This window comes from Diceros bicornis, chromosome 12, assembly GCF_020826845.1.
Source record: "Diceros bicornis minor isolate mBicDic1 chromosome 12, mDicBic1.mat.cur, whole genome shotgun sequence".
In the NCBI taxonomy this organism is placed as follows: domain Eukaryota; kingdom Metazoa; phylum Chordata; class Mammalia; order Perissodactyla; family Rhinocerotidae; genus Diceros; species Diceros bicornis.
In genome coordinates, this window is record NC_080751.1 from 4,618,850 (window position 1) to 4,635,981 (window position 17,132).

Below are 17,132 nucleotides of genomic sequence, written 5' to 3' on the forward strand. Positions count from 1 at the left end.
ATACACCGTGGAAAGTTCTTGCTCCTTACCTCACTGTTTAAAATTACTCTTACGTTTATACATTAGTTGTTGCTTAAAATCGTTTCATGAACATTTGCCAGGCTAGGTGCTTTGTAGGCAGTGATTTTTAGAAAATGATAGCCCCTAATTTAACGGAGCATGTAATCTAGTGGGGCACACAAATATTAATCAAATATTTACACGAATGTGTGTGTGTGTGCATTCCAAGAAATGCCAAGAAGGAAGAGTATAGAAACTCTGAACTCTGTTGAGAAAGGGGCTTTTGAGCTAAGGACCAAAGAGTGTAGGTATTTCCCAGGTGAGGTTGAATGGAAGAGGAGAATGAGCTTACTTGGCTGAGTGTACAGCATGTGCAAAGGCCTGGAAGCAGGTAGGAACCTGCTCTTTTGTGTAAATCTAAAGACTAGGATAGGATTGTCAGATAACAGAACAAAGAGAATAGCAGGGGATGAGGCTGGAGCAGAGCCAGATTAAGGAGTAAATGATCTGGGAGTTGTCCAGAACATAAACCTCTATGGGACACAAAAGTGCATCAGAAAATATGCCAGTTAACTCAGGTTAAAATGTAATCCCACTCCTGCCGAAAAGGACTACAGCTGCCAGAGGAAATAACACTCCTCTGTAGCACAATATTTGGGTTACGTGGCATGTGGTTCTAGTCAGTTGAAATTCTGAAAAATTTCAAGGACTAGTATAGTATGTGGCATAAATATAGTTTTTAGGAACAAGTACTTTTTTTTTTGTTTAAAAACTCTTTAATATGCTTCTCTGTTATAAGAAAGTCTCTCTCACACACACCCTCATTACTGAGGAAAGAATGAGAATCATAGAGAAGTGAGAAATATTTTACCAAATTATTTCAGAACAGTGACTCCGCTTTGGCTAAAGGGAGTGAATTGGTAAATGAATCTGTTTCTAAAAGAAAGTTCTCCCTACCTCCCTCACATAAATATTTGATGAACATTAAAGGATATTGGCTTAGCAGGGGTGTGTGTGTGTGTGTGTGTGTGTGTAGGGAGGGGAATGGCAAATTATTAAGCCTGACCTGGTGTCCACTTTATTAGGCAAGAGAGGAAACACGGGTCCAAAACATGCAGAGTTAATGGGACATGCCCAGGTTTTATATTTTATCTTAACAGTAATGAGAAGCTATTAAAGAGGTTTAAGAATTAAAAATCTTAAACCTAATTTAAAATTAAATTAAAAGTAATTTAAAAATCCCAGTTGGGATTTTTGAAGATCAGTTTGGTTGTAGAGTGAAGAATCTACTCTTGGGGTAAGGAGAGAAAAGTCGACTTAGGAGTTAATCAGGAGACTGTTGCAGTAGTCCAAGTTGGACTAGCATAGGGACTGTGAGGCAAGTGGTTGGACTCAAGATAAATTTGGGAGGTAAAACCAACAGGCCTTGGAAATGAATTGGATATGAGGGGAAGGGTGATGGAGAGGAAGGTGTGGACAATGAGATTTGATGCGGGTCGGGCATAGAGACTGAATTTGCTTCTAGTCGTGTATTTAAGATGTGTGAGAGACAGTTAAATAGAGATATCTGGATGGTAGTTAGAAATGTGAGCATGGAGTTCCTAAATATAGGAACCATTTTCCTAACTAACTTAAATATTGTTCAAAAATCATAAGTGTTAATGGATTCATGAAAAGTGATTTATGAGCTCATCTTAATTTTTGTGACAGTTCCCTTATTATTGGAGATCTGGATTATTTTCTGCTTTCTACTGTTAGTAACTATTATTTATTATCAGGTACTGGTTAAGTGCATTTTAAGATGAGACAGATCCTCAGAAAGATTAAGCAACTTGCTTGATGTCGTGCTGTTATCTTACCCAACTATGGATAGCAGTGAGTATTCTTAGTCTGCTAATTTGATAGGAGAAAAATAGTCTCTGTTATTCTTTAATATTTATTGCACAAGTAATTCACATGACTTTTAGCAATTTATAAGTATCAATTTCTTCGTTGTGAAATGGAAATAAGTGTTGAGAATTAGATAATTTATATAGAGTATTTAACACAGTATCTAGTATATAATTAAGGCTACTCAAAGTTATTACAAGTGATATGTTCATTATAGAGAAATTAAAAAATAAAGATAAACCAAAATAAGAAAATAAAAATATTCTGTAATCCAGAGCTACTATCATGAATATTTTGTTGGATCTCCCTTTTTTATGGGCATCTATGTACATATGATAGAGTATTAACTGAAAATAAAGCAAGTTATAAAACCATACATACAATTCTTTTTTTTTTTAAAGATTTTATTTATTTATTTATTTTTCCCTGCAAAGCCCCAGCAGATTGTTGTATGTCATAGCTGCACATCCTTCTAGTTGCTGTATGTGGGACGCAGCCTCAGCATGGCCGGAGAAGTGGTGCGTCGGTGCGCGCCCGGGATCCGAACTCGGGCCGCCAGCAGCGGAGCATGCGCGCTTAACCGCTGAGCCACGGGGCCGGCCCAATACATACAATTCTTATCTTGTAGGCCTTTTTGTAGCTTTAGTGCTACCACTAGCCATGTCACTTGTCTTCTGGGACACTAACATCTTGTTTTTCAATGTTTCTTTACTCAACATCCTTTGAGGGATCCCAATTGTCATAGAACTGAGTGTTTCTAGAAGGAAAGTGAAATCAACAGTATCAAATACAGAACACAGTTAAGGAAGATAAGGACTTAGAATTAGATACTTCAGTAGAGTGGTGAGAGCAAAACCTGGTTGCAGTGGGATGAGCACTGAATGGAAGGTAAGTAGAAACTAACTCTTTCTGGAAGTTTGGATGTGAAACAGAGGGTTTCTAATATGGGAGATGATTGAGCCTTTTTTGTTGACTGCGGGGAAGAACTCATTAGACAGAATGACCAAGATTACAAGACAGATTGGATGACTGATGGAGCCAGGTACGAAGAGATGAAGGGCTGGGGTCTAGGGGGCAGTAGAGCAGTTGACCTTGGGTTGAAACAGGGCTTGACCTTGAGACCTGCGGAAAGGCAGTTAGAATGGTTAGAGGGTGAGTGGATATTTAGGTAGGGATGTGGGAGATCAAAATAGAGTGTTTCAGCTGGCGTAAATTTCCTTGATATTCTAAAAGGCAAGGCAATCTTCGAGACTGAAAGGTGGGGATTAAATTGGGCATTTGGGAATGGTGAAGAGAAGAGTTTTTGAGGGGATTAGGAGAGGGAGCTACAAAGGACAAGTGTAATGACTGATGAGCAGTACTGAAGGCCTGACTGATGTTAGGCACCATGAATCTATTGTGGCACCTACTTCAGTCGTGTGGTTTTTCTCCAAGCAGTGCTTCTACCTGGGATAGGGGTAGAAAAGGCAGATTTTAGCACTAACTCCTAACTCACACCAATCCTCGTTTAAGGGAGTGGTAGGAGGTAACCTTGATAAATCTTAGAATTTCGTTGTACCCCTTCACGATACAACAAACTAGGAAAAGAAGGGAGCTTCCCTGAACTAAAAGAGGGCATGTATAAAAACCTCACAACTGATATACTTAACGGTTAAAGACTAGATGCTGTCCCCCTAAGATAAGGAATAGACAATAATGTCTGCTCTCACCACTTCTATTCAACTTTGTACTGGAAGTGGCCAGGGCAATTAGGCAATAAAAAGAAATAAAAGACATCCAGATTGCAAAGGAAGAAGTAAAAGTATGTCTATTTGCTGATGACATGATCTTGTATATTGAAAATCCTGAAGATTTTCTAAAATTTTATTAGATTGAGTTCAGCAAAGTTGTAAGATGTGAGATCAAAATGCAAAAATCAATTGTATTTCTATACATTTGCAATGAACAATCTAAAAATAAAATTAAGAAACAATTCCATTTACAATAGTATCAAAAAGAGTAAAATCCTTAGGAACAAATTTAACAAAAGAAGTGCAAAACTTATACTCTGAAAACTATAAAACATTACTGAAGGAAACTAAAGAAGATCTAAGTAAATGGAAAGACATCCCATAGTCATAGATTGGAAGACTAATTTTGTTGAGATGGCTGTGTTCCCCAAATTGATCCACCAAAACAATCCTTATTAAAATCCCAGCTGGCTTCTTTACAGAAACTGACAAGTTGTAAAATCCATATGGAAATATAAAAAACCCAGAATAGCCAAATAGGCTTGAAAAAGAACAAAGTTGGAGAACTCACACTTCTCAATTTTAAAACTTACTACAAAGCTACAGTAATTAGAACAGTGTGGTACTGAAATAAGACATATAGATGAGTGGAATAGAATTCAGAGTCCAGAAATAAGCCTCTATATTTATCGTCAGTTCATGCTCGACAAGGGTGCTAAGACAGTTCAATGGGGGAAAAGAATAGTTTGTTCATCGGGCCGGCCCCGTGGCTTAGCGGTTAAGTGAGCACGCCCTGCTCCTGGCAACCCGGGTTCGGATCCTTGGCGCGCACTGATGCACCGCTTGTCTGGCCATGCTGAGGCCGCGTCCCACATGCAGCAACTAGAAGGATGTGCAACTATGACATACAACTATCTACTGGGGCTTTGGGGAGAAAAAGGAGGAAAAAAAAAAAAAAGGAGGAGGATTGGCAATAAATGTTAGCTCAGGGCTGGTCTTCCTCACACACACACAAAAAATAGTCTGTTCAACAAATGATGCTGGGACAACTGGCTAATAAGCATGTGAAGAGATGCTCAACATTATTAGTATTAGTTAGGTAAATGCAAATCAAAATGAGATACCACTTCACACCTAGTAGGATGGCTATTAATACAAAACCCAGAAAATAATGTGTTGGTGAGGATGTGGAGAAATTGGAACCCTCACACATTGCTGGCTGAAATTTAAAATATTACAGCTGCTATGGAAAAGTTTGGCAATTTCCCAAAAAGTTACACATAGAATTACCATATGGCCCAGCAATTCCACTTCTGGGTATATACCCACAAGAATTGATAAAAGGGACTGAAACATTATATGTATATGTGAATGTTCATAGCAGTGTTATTCACGATAGCCCAAATTTGGAAATAACCCATGTATTCATCAACAGATGGATAGATAAACAAAATGTGGTTTATACACACAATGGAATATTATTCAGCTGTAAAAAAGAATGAAATTCTGATACATGCTACAATATGGATGAACCTTGAAAATGTTAGGCTAAGTGAAATAAGCCAGACACAAAAGGACAAATGTATGATTCTACTTATATGAGATACCTAGAATAGGCAAATTCATAAAGACAGAAAGTAGAATAGAGGTTCCTAGGGTCTAGGGAGGTAGAATGGGGAATTAATGTTTAACGGTACAGAGTTTTTGTTTGCAATGATGAAATAGTTCTGGAAATTGATAGTGGTTATATTGCATGATGTTGTGAATGTACTTAATGCCACAAAATTGTCTGCTTAAAAGTAGTTAAGATGGTGAATTTTACATTATATATATTTTACCACAATAAAAAAAGCTCTATGTGTAAGGAGGGTAAAAAACCTGGCAAGTATCCATAAAAAGATAAAGGAAGACTAAATTAAAGTATTATATCAAGGCTTTAAAAAAAAAAATGAACTTCTGATACATGTTACAACATGGATGAACCTTGAAAACATTATGCTTAGTGAAATAAACCAGGCACAAAAGGATGAATGTTTTATGATTCCACTTACATGAAATATCTAGAATAGGCAAATTCATGGAAACAGAAAGTAGGTTGGTGGTTACCAGAGGCTGGGGGCAGGGGGAAATGAGGAGTTATTGCTTAATGGTTATAGAGATTTTGTTTGGGGTGATGAAAAGTTTTAGAAATAGCGGTGATGGTTGCACAACATTGTGAATGTAGTTAATGCCACTGAATTGTGCTCTTAAAAATGGGTAAAATGGCAAGTTTTATGTTACACGTATTTTACCATCATAAAAAAACAGGTATGAAGGACTGATACATGCTACAACATGGATGAACCTTGAAAAAATTATCCTGAAAGAAGTCAATGAGAAAGAACCACATATTGTATTATTTCATTTAAATGAAATGTCCAGAATAGACAAATCCAGAGACAGAAAGTAGATGAGTGGGTTGCCTAGGGCTGGGAGGTGGGGAGGAGGAAATGAAGGGTCACTTCTAAAGGGTATGGGGTTTCTTTTTGAGATGATGAAAATGTTCTAAAATTGTGATGATGGATACACAACTCTGAACATACTAAAAACCATCAAATTGTACACTTTAAATGGGTGAATTGTATGTTATGTGAATTATATCTCAATAAAGCTGTTACAAAAAACATTAATTGCAGTGCTTGATACCATGCAAAGCAAACAAAGATGCCCCTCACATCTTGGCAATTATAAGAAGACAAATGAAAATAAGAAGATTCCTCCCTTTGGATCTCAGTTGTCAATACTGACAGGTCTGTGTGCATTTGAGGCTGGAAGCTGGCTTGGACTTTTCTAATTGTGTCAGGCATGTTTTATATCCTTCTCCAATAAGTGGTAATCCACTTATTGTGCATGTCTGCAAAAATCTAGCACAGGGCTTGGTATAAAGAAGGGGGCTTGATTCAACAAAAGGACCAACACACTCAGAAAATGTCTTGCAACTGCAATTTTATTTTCTTTTGTGAAAATAAACAACTGGGAGTTTAAATTGCTCCCAAAAAACCCCATAAAAACAAAAAGAAATACACACAGAAGAAGCATGTGAAGTGATGGGGGGAGGGAGGAGGGTCTTTAGAACTTTGGCAGATTGTGCTAGCACTGACCCAGGTGACAGAGCCAGACCTCGGAGCCAGGTCCTATCTGCCACTCTGGGGCTATGAGGGGGAGATCTCGACGGGTAAGGGGAGGGAACACAGACTTCTTCGCTGAGGAAATGGCAGGCACCTTGAGTCCCTTTAAAGGTGGCAAAGATCCATTTCTGGGGACCTCTTTCCCCACTGAAAGCTGGAAACTGGCGGGTTAGGACCCACTGAGGGGAAGGGGATGCTGGTGGAGACAAAGCCACCAGGCAAAGGTGGCTTCTCACATGGTGACAGTCTTACACTGGGCAGAGGATGAAGAAGATGAAGGCAAGAACCCAAGGCGTTGAGCAAAGTAAAAAAACCTGGGTGAGGTAAAAGGGAATGTCTAGGAATGGGATCTAGATGAAGAGGCAACAGGCTAGAAATTGCAGCCATGGCCCACATGCAACCTGGGTCGGGGAGGGAGGGCACATGGGAGGAGGAGAAGCGGGAGGAGGGCAGAAAGGAAAAGAGGTAGAGAGAAAGGTGCCTTCTGCCCAGGTCCATCCACCACAGCACATACGGGAAGAATAAAACACTACTTTTCAGTTCTCTTTCTTTTAAAGATTTTTTTTTTTGTTTTGTTTTGTTTTTTAAAAAAGCCTTAAGATCAGCTACTGGTTACATCTACAAAACGTAAAGTGCTGTTGTTACCAGTCACTTTACAGAACAGTCCAGAGTGGTCAAATATTGACCAATAAAGTTTCTTTTTTTTTTTCTTCTGAATCATTACTACTCGATGAGTCACTTGACAGCCTGCATAGGTCAGGGGGCAGCTTAGTGGGCAGACTTGGTGACCAAGGAAAGAGGCTGGGCCTGGAGTACTGGGAGGGCCTGGTGGGCATGGAGCGTGGCTGGGAAGGAAGGTGGAGAAGTCAGCAGAGCTGTGGGCATGGACCCGAGGGGGAGGGGCCGGGAGAGGAGCGGGGGCTGGCTGCCAATCTGGCTAGAGGAGGTGGCTGCAGCCTTAGCTGACAGGAAGGCCGCTGAGTGGAGAGCCAGCTGGGCTCGGGTCTCTGGCTTGGTGGTGAGGGAGAGGGGCTGGGCTTGCTCCGAGTGGGTTGCAGCAGGCGCAGCCGGTGAGGCCAAGGCTGCCGAGGGGGTAGCCGGGGAGTCCAGCATGCTGCCGTGGGAAGAGGCAGGGCTGTCACAGGGCTTCTCAGGGGGCAGGTACTGAACACATGGCTTCTTGCTTTTGGAGGCTAGAGCACCTAGAGGGGAAAAACACAAGAGAGAGTGAGCAGCTGGCAGCTCTAGGGGAGGTGGAGGCTGCAGATGAGCCCCAGGTACACACATCCACTCTGGAAACCCAAGAATGCTCACAGGGAGGGAAGGAGGACTTGAAATGACAAGGACCCATTCAGTATCTGACTGGAGGGAAGACAGCTTTAGTCTATCACATCATCATCTTCCTTGCGTAAACCTCATCACTTTTGGGATGGATCTCCACTCAATTTGCTTTAAAAATCTTTGGTTTGTGGTACCATTAGAGATAGAGATAGTGTAGCATTTGCTAAGCAGCGTGGTATACAGTGGATTTTGCATCATATACACCTTTTACTTACATGTACTCATATGTAGATGAATATACAAATTATATAGATACTCGACAGAAGGAAGGGAAGGGGGGACGGGCAGGGAGAGGGATCAAAGCACTTTGGATGGTACCAGTAGCTGTCCACTTGTCCTGGAGTGAGCATGAGATGGGAGTGTGACTAAATGCTTGTCACAGTGTGACACTGTGCTAGGTGTGATTCTGGTGTAAAAGACACAGTACATATTTTTGGCATAAAGTGGCCCCCAAACCCAAGCAAACTATGTCTTCTGGTGTTCAATCAAACAAACACTGGAGGAAAACCTGATTCTACTGGATTCGCTGATAGGTGGGAGGTCACTTTCTAATGTGCCACCTTCCCAAGGGAATTTCAAAGATAATTTCAACTACATTCAATTTTTACCTTATGCATTGATTTTATTTATTTATTTATTTATTTATTTATTTATTTATTTAGTGAGGAAGATCAGCCCTGAGCTAATATCCGATGCCAATCCTCCTCTTTTTTGCTGAGGAAGATTGGCCCTGGACTAACATCCTACTTTATGTGGGAGGCTGCCACAGCATGGCTTGACAAGCAGTGCCTTGGTGTGCGCCTGAGATCCGAACCTGCGAACTCTGGGCTGCCGAAGCGGAGCGTGCACACTTAACTGCTGCACCACTGGGCCAGCCGCCTATGCATTGATTTTAATAAATAAATAAGACACAACTCAACTGAATTAAAAAGTGCCTAGCTTCCAAGTGAGGAAGGGCTGGGATCAGATCCTCCCTCCACCATTTAACAGGCACAGGCACATAACAGGAAAATCCCTTAACTTCTCTGAGCCTCTTAACTGGTCATCTCTAAAGAGGGGACATTAATAACACCCACCTGAGTATACATGAGGGTCCCATGAGGCAGAGGCCCTGATCACCGCAGCTATTATACTACAGCATTGTCACCGTGTCCACCAGAGACCCAGGTACAATGCACAGGCCTGGGTAGCTGTGACCATGGGCAGAAGTAAAGGGTGGTGCCCTCCTTAAGACTCACCCTCCGCCTCTTGGACTTGCTGCTGGGACTGTGTCTGTGACAGCTGCTTTTCTCTCTTCCTCTTCTTTTTCTTACCCTGAAAGATATGGCCAAAGGAAGAGGTAACCAGGGACAGAACAACTGGCTTTTCAGGGGGACTCCGAGATATGAAGGGGGGACACGATATTGCCCACGCTGCTCTTGATCCCTCCCTGGGTGAGGGGGCTGGAGAGGGGGGAGCCACCCAGATCAGTCCCCCCAGGAGCCTCATGAGGAGGCATAGCAAGCCTTCCTGGAATGCCGCCCCCCTTCCCCATTCAATTCCTTCTCTCCGAGTCGGGTGTCCCGGCCTTCTTGGAAGGCTTCACCTTTTCACTGCCCTTTAGCCTTGTTTTTCCATTTCTCTCCCTAGAGCAGTGGGTCTTGATCTTTTTTGAGGGGTCTGAGGTCCCACTGAAAATCTAATACAGCTATGACCCCTCTTACTAGAAAAAAAGCAAATCAGGACACACATAGAGAAATCTGCCTAGTTTCAGGGAGTTATTAGACATGCCGGCTGAGGCTCAGGCCCTGGTCTCTGAGCCCCAGGTTAGGAACCCTTGGCTGGAGACACTCTTACCACCAGAGCGAGCACACGGTTCACACTGCCCCCTGGATTTCGGAATCAAAGGCTGAGTCTAGTTCACATGGGAGGGGCACAAATTTAAGTCTGTCCTCAGGATGCCAAAACTATGTCCTTGTTGAACTGAGAACTGAAATGCCTTCCTTATTTCTAGAGAAATACAGACTTCACCTTGGCCTTAAGAGGCCTCTATAAACGCAGTCAATTTCCCTCTCCCCTCTTCCTCTCGCAGATGCTGCTCCCGGGGTCTGAGCAGACACTTACGTAGTTGTCCCGGGCTGACCAGGTCGGGTAGAGCTGGGAGTGAAGCTGCCGCTCCTTCCGGGCCAGTTCGTAGTACTTGGCCTGTTCTTCTCGGGACAGGTTGTGCCACTGTGGAAGAGAGGGCCAGAGACGACAGGGAGCGATGAATGCAGGGGACGCTGACCCATGCAGCTGGCGGGATAAGGGCAGATCTTTACCTTTCTTCCCAGGATCTGGTTAATGGCTGCACTTTCCTTCAGGGTGCACTCAGCCACCACCTTGGCCCTCATCTCCTTCATATACAACATGAAGGCGTTAAGAGGCTTCTTCACGTGGGGTTTCTTTTCTTCCTCCTTTTTCACCGTGACTGGTGATTTCCTAGGAAGTCACATGGCTGTGGGTTAGCATGTGTCAGCTGTCATCCAACTCACCAATCCCCGCCTCTTGTGGAGGCTAATAAGGGCCATTGCTAATTCAAGCACCTGAGCATCTCCCACAGGTAGTTCCTAACCTCTGAATTACCTCTGGCTACCTTCTATGACAATAATTTCCTGACAAAGGAGCAGACGGGGAGAGGCAGGATGCACTGGCCACAGGTGATAAAGGAGCAGGGCGGCAAGGTGCTCTGGGCAGAAACAAGACGGGGGTGGGGGTGTTTGTCTCCTGGGCCAGAGGCCCTCACTTTGGCCTTCTTGCCTTTTATGGCGTGGTGGACAAAGCACAGGCCTTGGTGCTAGGCTCAGCTCTGCCACCACTCAGCCATGTCACCTTGCGAAAATTCTCCTTTCTGGGCCTCACGTTTTCATGTCTATGAGGGGGGTGGGAGATGGGGGAAAGGGAAGCTAAAAGCTTTCTCAGGTTCTCTTTCAAGCCTCTAAATCCTGACTGTAAAACTTTCCTTAATGTGAGAAAAGATGGGCGGTGTTTCTGGGAGGATGGGAACACAGAGAGTCGAAGGGAACAGCTCCCAGGGGGGAGCACATGGCTGAGGGAGGCTGCTGGGCTGCCTGCTAAATGCCACCAGGAGAGAAAAATAAACGGCACCTGCCGTTCAGGGACTGGCTGGCCCCATCCAGCCTGCCTGTTACTCACGCGCTCACGGCCGGGCTCAAGCTGGGGGGCGCTGGTTCCTGCTTGACGATGGGGGAGACGATGGCGGGGTGGGGAATCCCTGAGGTGGGCAGACCAGGATGGGCCGGAGCCACCATGTGAGGGGAGAACCGACTGGAGACCAGGCTATGTATCAGGTGGAAACAGATAACAGAGGGATTCAGGTTGAATGCTTGTCATCCAGCAGAGGACATGGGTGGCTCCCTGCCTTTAGGGCAGAGGCATATAAACACCTCTACCATGGCAGAGTTTGAGGAATGGAAGGCCATTCATTGAGCTCACCAGAACCAGGTCTGGGAAACACCAACAAACCTCCCCTTCCCCAACAAACGCACAGGGGTCCTATACCTGATGCTGGAAGCAGGTAGGATGAAAAACACAAAAGAAGGTGTAGTGGGTCAGAGGCCAGGGTACACAATGGGAAAACAAGGGCTTTTGCGGTGCGTTGTAGTTCCTTTGTCACTGGAGGTACCATTGTTAGGTAGAGCTGGCCCCCGAGACAGAAATCCCCTTTTACTGTCCCCTCTCCGGACATCATTTCAGGAGACATTTCAGTCTCTGGCTTCAGTGTGATGTACTCAAAATGCTTCAGAGCCACAAAGCCCAGCACAGGGGGGACATGGCAGGATTGCTGAGGGCGAGGGCTTTGCAAGTCTTTTCTTAGAGAGCCGGGAAAGAATGAGCCTGTGGTCTCCATTCTGATCATGGCGCATGAGGAGGCGCCTTATCAGAGAGAGGAGGGGAGGAAAGGCGGGCCTGTGCCTCCTTGTTTACTGCCAAGAGGAAGCTGTTTAATGTGAGAAATGGCAAGGACTCGAGCAGACAACCATCCCCTGCACTGCCGCTTCACACTCACAGCCCCAGGCCCTGGACTCACCTGGACATTGAGGCATTCATGGCGAGGGCAGGGTAGGGGTGCCGGAAGCCACCAGGAGGAAGGGAGTACATGGGCTGTCCTTGCCTGTAAGGGCCAGGAGCAAGGAAATCTGGTCAGCATGTTGGCCAAAATGAGAACGTTCAGGAGAGGGGGTTGGGAAAAAAAGATGAGAAATAAAGAGCAGGAAGTAGGAAGTACGAGTTGGGAGGAAGCTGCCCAGGGGAAAGCAGAGAGGTCTGAGGCCAGGGCTTGGCGAGAGGGCTCCGCTGTGGGGAGTGGGCATCTGTGTACAGACCCCCAGGGCGGGCTGGAGGTACAGAAGGCAGAGCTCAGCATAAGGAAGGAAGGGGGGTAAGAAAGGCTGCCAGTTTCCTTACTGTGGGACGAGCCAGCCGAGGGGATGGGGGATTTGTCCAACAGCTCCAGGAGACAGTGGGTAATATGGAGACAGCTCAGATGGGTGAGGGGGCCGGGGGATTCCTGCTTCCGAAGAGAGAGATGTCAGACAGTTCCCTGGCCCTACCGTAACACCTTAAAATATCATCAAGCGGGAGGTTCCTCGCCCTGTGTCCCCAGGTGTTCTGGAGCTTGGAAGGCCCTTTCTTTCATTATCCTTGCTCTCTGTCACTTCCTTAGCTCTGCTGGCCAGTCAGTCAAGGGACATATTGGGCGAAGGCAGGACTAATGCAGCTTCTCTCTGGCTACATGGATCCCATCTCTGTTGGCAGGAGTACTTCCAGCTGCTTCTATAAGAGTTAGTATCATCCAAGAGAGGGACAGGCAGTCCTGACGGACAGACCCAAGACAACCCCCAGTGTCATCAGCTACCTCCCTCTCTAGAACACCCGCCTTGTTCTTGGAGAAATCAACTGGATTTCTATCCCACCTTTGTCCTCCTTACTAGCTGTAACCTGCAGTAACTGTGATTTCTCTAAAGAGGGGCTCCTAAAAGGCTTTGAGCCATGGCAACTCTGGGAATTTTATGGACTATGGCTCCTTGGAAAAGACAGTTCTGGTGGCAAATTAAAAAAAAAAAAGCCAACTCAGGCTTACTGCTTTATAGCTGTACTCATAAGCCTGGCTGGATGGATTACTCTATTTGAAAATGTTCAGTTTAGGGCAAAGGTCTGTTTAGGGAGGCATACCTGCAGCTGGGCTAGACTTCAAAGTCAATAAAAAAGAGATTTTTTTCCTTCCAGCTCCTTCCACTCCCAAAGTGTTAAGAGATTCTAAAGTAAAAGAAACAGCGGCAGAGCAAGACCAAATGCTCACTGTGGAGCCAGGCCCTGAGCCTGATCTCATTTAATTTGCTTGCATCCTTGTAATGATGCTATGATGTAGAAGATACAGATAAGGCACAGGTGACAAACTGAGAGGGCTAACGTGATGATCGGCCAAGGCTGTAGACTCTCGAGAGTTGGAGACATGATTCGAACCCAGGTCTGCCTGATTCCAGGGCTGTTATGTCCCTGAGAAGAAAAGCCTGCCCCTCCCCCGGAGCTCTGCATGCGGTCCAGCCTGAGCGGTGGCCGACTCACCTGTCTTTGGATCGATCTCTGGGGAGAGGTGGGTGGGAGGGGAGCCAGGGGAGAAGTGGTCGTTGCTGTAGGTGATGAGGGGCGTCAACGGGTGCATGTGATGCGGGTGCTGAACAACAGGAACTTTATTTGACTGAAAGACAGAGAGAAAAGGACTAGGGATGGTTGCCAAGGAGATGAAGAGTAAAACCAGCTGTTATTCACTGAGTCAAATAAGTGCCAGGTATTTTCCACACAACATCCCATTCAGTCCTGAGACAGCCCTCGAGAGAAAGTAGCAGTCTACACAGCAGAGTAAGGACCAACAGAATTAGAGAAGGGATGACACCCACCCTCCAACATACCCTCTTCAAAACAGCCCACCATTATTCACTTCATGTATACTATGCGGTGCTAAATGCTCCAGGCTGCTGAATTATAAACCATCCTCTGTGGAATCTCAGTGAGTTAAAAAAGGTTCAACACACACTCTCCAAATAAACCTCATAGACACCGCAGCTCTCAAGTTCAAGACTGAGACTGGGAACAGAGCAGCAGGGAACTGTCATTAGACCTCATATCACCAGCTGTCAGGTTCAGGCTTTACAGACACGTTCCAAGAGCACTGAAAACACTCTGCTGACATAATCACCACATTTCATTTAAAGCACCAGTGAATGTAAGGAGTACCATTATTTTATATAACTATTAGGAAAGAAAAAACACTGGCATTGACACATCCTGATTTCAGACATATTAAAATGGGAAAAACCTGTGCATCCTAGAATTGGTGATAAATGGAATTAATTTTTTAATTATTTTAACCTAATCTGACTCAATAAGTATCTTTATTATAAAAATAGCTACAGTTCTGGGGCTGGCCCAGTGGTGTAGTGGTCAGGTTCACGCGCTCTACTTTAGCAGCCTGGGGTTCATGGGTTTGGATCCTGGGCATGGACTTACACACTGCTTGTTAAGCCATGCTGTGGCAGTATCCTGCATACAAAATAGAGGAGGACTAGCACAGATGTTAGCTCAGGGCCAGTCTTCCTCACCAAAAAAAAAAAAAAAAAAAAGCTACAACTCAGCAAGCACCTCCCCTACAAGCACAGGGCCTGGCATAATGTCTGGTCCTTAGTAGAACATAGCAAAGAAGCTATGATTATCCCCACTTGAGGGAGGAAGAAACTGAGCTCAGAAAGATTAAGTGACTTACCCCAGGACCCAGAGGTAGTAAACGGCAGAAGTGGATTCACATCACCCCTGTACAGCTCTAACACATCAGAGTAGTTTCTCCTGTACCACCAGCCTCCCCAAGGCCCTAATCAGACATAATGTGTCAGAGAGAAAGGACTGACATACATTTTTTTGGATAAGGTAAATGAGTCACAATTGGAGAAGAAATTTACTTTAAAAAGAGATTTGCAAAAAGGATGATGATTTGGAGGCAGCCCAGTGACTAGAACTCCAAACTGCTGTCTTCCTGCTTGAATTTTTCATTTCATAGATTCCACGAGCCTTTTTTTCCCTTTCATCTGGTACCCATTTGGTGCTCCTAATGCAAACTCTGATCTGTACATCTCCTGGGTATTGGTGTACGGACGGTAGTCTTGCTCCATTTTCAGTAAGCTAAGCAGAGAAGAGAGGCAGAGTACTGGGGCAAAACCCCAAAGCCAGGGGTCCTGCTCCCAGACCAGCAAATGTGAGGCAGAGAATTCAGACTGTTCCTAACCACAGCCACAAGGTGGCGCTGGCACACGGCTGGGCTCTGCTGGTGGAAAGGTACCTCGCCTGGAATAGGTTCCTAGCACCTCCCCCAGTGGGCTCATTTGATATTGCATAAAAAATTCCAAAATTATTTTCTTCTTACTGTTTTCACCTGTTCCCTTACTGGCTTTTGAAGATGTCTCCATGTACCTGAACATATAGCACAAAGAAAAGTATAAAAATGTATCTTAAGGTCAGATTTCCAGGAACTTGGTGCATCTTAATGATGCATTGGGGTTTCTTGTAAACAGCTTTGTCTATAGGGTGATTTTTAGTATTATAACAGCAATAGAATTATTACTAGCGACAGTAAATGACAAAACAATTACACAGAATGATTACAACTTTTTAAAAATACATAAACTCTACGGTTAAGAAAAACGACTAAATAGAAGCACACCAAAATGTAAACAGTAGGTATGTTTGAGTGGTGGAACTATGGGTGATTTTTTTTTTGTGAGGAAGAACCGCCCTGAACTAACACCTGCCAATCCTCCTCTTTTTGCTGAGGAAGACTGGCCCTGGGCTAACATCCATGCCCATCTTCCTCCACCTTTTATATGGACGACGCCACAGCGTGGCTTGACAAGCGGTGCGTCGGTGTGCGCCCGGGATCCAAACCCGCGAACCCCGGGCCGCCGCAGTGGAGCGCGCGCACTTAACCACCTGCACCACTGGGCTGGCCCCGTGATTTTTTTTAATTGATGTTTTAATAGTTTATAACATTGTGACACTTTGGGTTGCACATTTTTGTTTGTCTATTACCATATATATGTCTCCCTTCACCCCTTGTGCCCACCCCCTACCCCCATTGCCCCTGGTAACCACAATACAGTTTTCTCTGTCCATGTGTTGGTTTATATTCCACATATGAGTGAGATCATACAGTGTTCGTCTTTCTCTTTCTGGCTTATTTCACTTAACATAATACCTTCCAGGCCCATCCATGTTATTGCAAATGGGACGATTTTGTCTTTTTTTTTTTTATGGCTGAGTAGTATTCCATTGTATATATATATACCACTTCTTCTTGATCCAATCATCAGTAGAGGGACACTTAGGTTGCTTCCACTTCTTGGCTATAGTGAATAATGCTGCAATGAACATAGGGGTGCATAAGCCTCTTTGGATTGTTGATTTCAGGTTCGTTGGATAGATTCCCAGTAGTGGGATAGCTGGATCATGGGGTATTTCTATTTTTAATTCTTTGAGGAATCTCCATACCATTTTCCATAGAGGCTGCACCAGTTTGCATTCCCACCAGATGTGTATGAGGGTTCCTATTTCTCGACACCCACTCCAACATTTGTTATTTATTTTTTTTGTGAGGAAGATCAGCCCTGAGCTAATATCCGTGCTAATCCTCCTCTTTTTGCTGAGGAAGACCGGCTCTGAGCTAACATCTATTGCCAATCCTCCTCCTTTTTTTTCCCCAAAGCCCCAGTAGATAGTTGTATGTCATAGTTGCACATCCTTCCAGTTGCTGTATGTGGGACGTGGCCTCAGCATGGCCGGAGAAGCGGTGCGTTGGTGCGCACCCAGGATCCGAACCCAGGCCGCCAGTAGCGGAGTGCGCGCACTTAACCGCTAAGCCACGGGGCCGGCCCACCAACATTTGTTGTTTTTTGTCTTGGTGATTATAGCCATTCTA

The 17,132-nt window shown here is 44.6% G+C and overlaps 1 protein-coding gene across 2 annotated transcripts in view; it reads right to left on the reverse strand.

Moving 5' to 3' along the window:
• Nucleotides 1-6,588: 6,588 nt before the first annotated feature.
• TCF7L1 (transcription factor 7 like 1) overlaps nucleotides 6,589-17,132 on the reverse strand; it is a 153,496-nt gene continuing 142,952 nt past the window's right edge. For both annotated transcript variants that reach the window (XM_058550809.1, XM_058550810.1), the window contains 8 exons: nucleotides 13,736-13,868; nucleotides 12,575-12,677; nucleotides 12,198-12,281; nucleotides 11,303-11,446; nucleotides 10,429-10,588; nucleotides 10,232-10,339; nucleotides 9,367-9,442; nucleotides 6,589-7,989 (listed from right to left, as the gene is read on the reverse strand). In XM_058550809.1, the coding sequence (XP_058406792.1) occupies nucleotides 7,556-7,989; nucleotides 9,367-9,442; nucleotides 10,232-10,339; nucleotides 10,429-10,588; nucleotides 11,303-11,446; nucleotides 12,198-12,281; nucleotides 12,575-12,677; nucleotides 13,736-13,868 (1,242 nt within the window). In that variant the 3' untranslated portion in view covers nucleotides 6,589-7,555. The remainder of the gene's footprint in view (nucleotides 7,990-9,366; nucleotides 9,443-10,231; nucleotides 10,340-10,428; nucleotides 10,589-11,302; nucleotides 11,447-12,197; nucleotides 12,282-12,574; nucleotides 12,678-13,735; nucleotides 13,869-17,132) is intronic.